We start from the raw sequence: 1,626 nt of genomic DNA on the forward strand, positions 1-1,626 counted from the left end.
GAGAGAGAGAGAGAGAGAGAATCCCAGACAGCACATAATATTGATAAGATATTATAAAAGTATTGATATTAAACAAATTCAATGTTCATTCATTGATCATCAGGATGATCATCAAGATGATCATCAATGTTGTCTTCATTATCCAAGTTTTCATCTTCGAAAATATTTCTGGCGTTTTGCCTTTGACGAATACGTCGACCTCCGTGCGCATTTTGTCGTGGATAATTTATATTATTGCGTATTCTCTGTTTTGCATAGCGTATTGCTTCGGCAATGGCATGGAGGAACTGTTGTTCCGTGGGACGGTCAAAACTGCTGTTAATATGTACACCATCTAGAAAAGATAATTATTAAACTGTAGGATTTTTAACTGTATAATTTCACGAATCGTATGATACGATATGATATAAGAGAACGAGAAAAAATGAGTTTTTTAATAATTTACCATATATGGCTTTACATATTTTTTTTCATAAAAAACTTGGTTATTCTGTTCTCCCCAAACAGAATAATATTTTAATGCATTATCGGCTATAGATCTTTTTATGCAAAAATTTACTGCTTCCATTAGATTTGTACCACCTAAAAACTGGAAATAATCCACCTAGAATAAATGCAAGCATAAGTGAGTAGGAGTATTCTACTTTTTATCTTGAGTCACCAACACTTTGAACTTAGATTGAAAATTCGAAAAGCAAACCATGTGAAAGTGAAAATATTTTATCTTACTACATTAATGAATATACGGAAATAACGGATGTTGAAAAGTTTGTCAAAGAACATCTACTATACATAAATTTTAGAAATTTTGTTTTACGATATGGAAATTAAGCATTAACAGCAGAAGATATTTTACCATTAGAAGATATTAAACGCGCATGCAACTTGCGTTTCATTCCTGCGCAGGTATTTACATCGAACTTTAGATGTAACCATCTTTCCAATCAAGTAATTGCAGATATCTACTTTATCGTGAAGAGATAAGAATAGCAACAAATATTTTCATATACGTCACAAAAGTATTTTTTATTTTACTAGCCTTATTTTCATTTAAAGTACATGTTATGAGATTGATGAAAAAACAATGTAAACATCAAATTTACTTTAAAGAGATCGCGGTGTATTCATATTAGATTGCTTATTCCATGAGCTTTTCTATTTTGACTCTAGATAAAAGTCTTAGCATTTTGAAATATAACCGGGCACAACTGTTATTTGGTCTGTGTGGCTTCCAATCGAGACAAGGAAGAATGAAATATAACTAATAATTTAATATAAAATAAATATTATATATATTTATACTTTTAGTTTATGAATGGTATAAATGCAAATTTCCTTTCTATTATACATAAATCCATCATGTAATTGTTTTAAATAGAAATACACAAGGTATAAGATACATTTGTCATTATCAAATTGGTAACATTTTAGGTATTGATTTATTACCACCATCACAAATAATAATAACATAAATATTTATATTTTTAATCTTAAATTATAAATTACTTACAACTTGATCGTACAAGATGTTATTAATATTCTCAAAATTATTGACAGCTTCCACAGTTTGTAATGGGAATATGTCTGGCTTTTGAGGCATTTGATCTCGTCTATTTTGACGTTCGA

At 29.2% G+C, this 1,626-nt stretch overlaps 1 protein-coding gene across 1 annotated transcript; it reads right to left on the reverse strand.

Moving 5' to 3' along the window:
- Positions 1–14: 14 nt before the first annotated feature.
- Positions 15–1,600, reverse strand: LOC105557871. Its single transcript, XM_012005253.1, has 3 exons — positions 1,511–1,600; positions 446–604; positions 15–334 (listed from the first exon to the last, which is right to left on the reverse strand). Exons 1-3 carry the CDS (start codon positions 1,598–1,600, stop codon positions 227–229), a joined length of 357 nt encoding a protein of 118 aa, XP_011860643.1. The 3' UTR covers positions 15–226.
- Between the last annotated feature and the right edge of the window lie 26 nt (positions 1,601–1,626).

Source organism: Vollenhovia emeryi, unplaced genomic scaffold (assembly GCF_000949405.1).
Source record: "Vollenhovia emeryi isolate VEMERY1.0 unplaced genomic scaffold, V.emery_V1.0 DF947667.1, whole genome shotgun sequence".
In the NCBI taxonomy this organism is placed as follows: domain Eukaryota; kingdom Metazoa; phylum Arthropoda; class Insecta; order Hymenoptera; family Formicidae; genus Vollenhovia; species Vollenhovia emeryi.

Bases quoted from the DNA above. Each gene is read 5' to 3' on its own strand.
- LOC105557871 (XM_012005253.1), bottom strand. From the start codon at position 1,600: ATGCCTCAAAAGCCAGACATATTCCCATTACAAACTGTGGAAGCTGTC. The intron at 605-1,510 runs GTAAGTAATTTA...CATTTATTCTAG, and splicing joins ACATCTTGTACGATCAAGTT to GTGGATTATTTCCAGTTTTT. The intron at 335-445 runs GTAAATTATTAA...TATCTTTTCTAG, and splicing joins AATATGTAAAGCCATATATG to ATGGTGTACATATTAACAGC.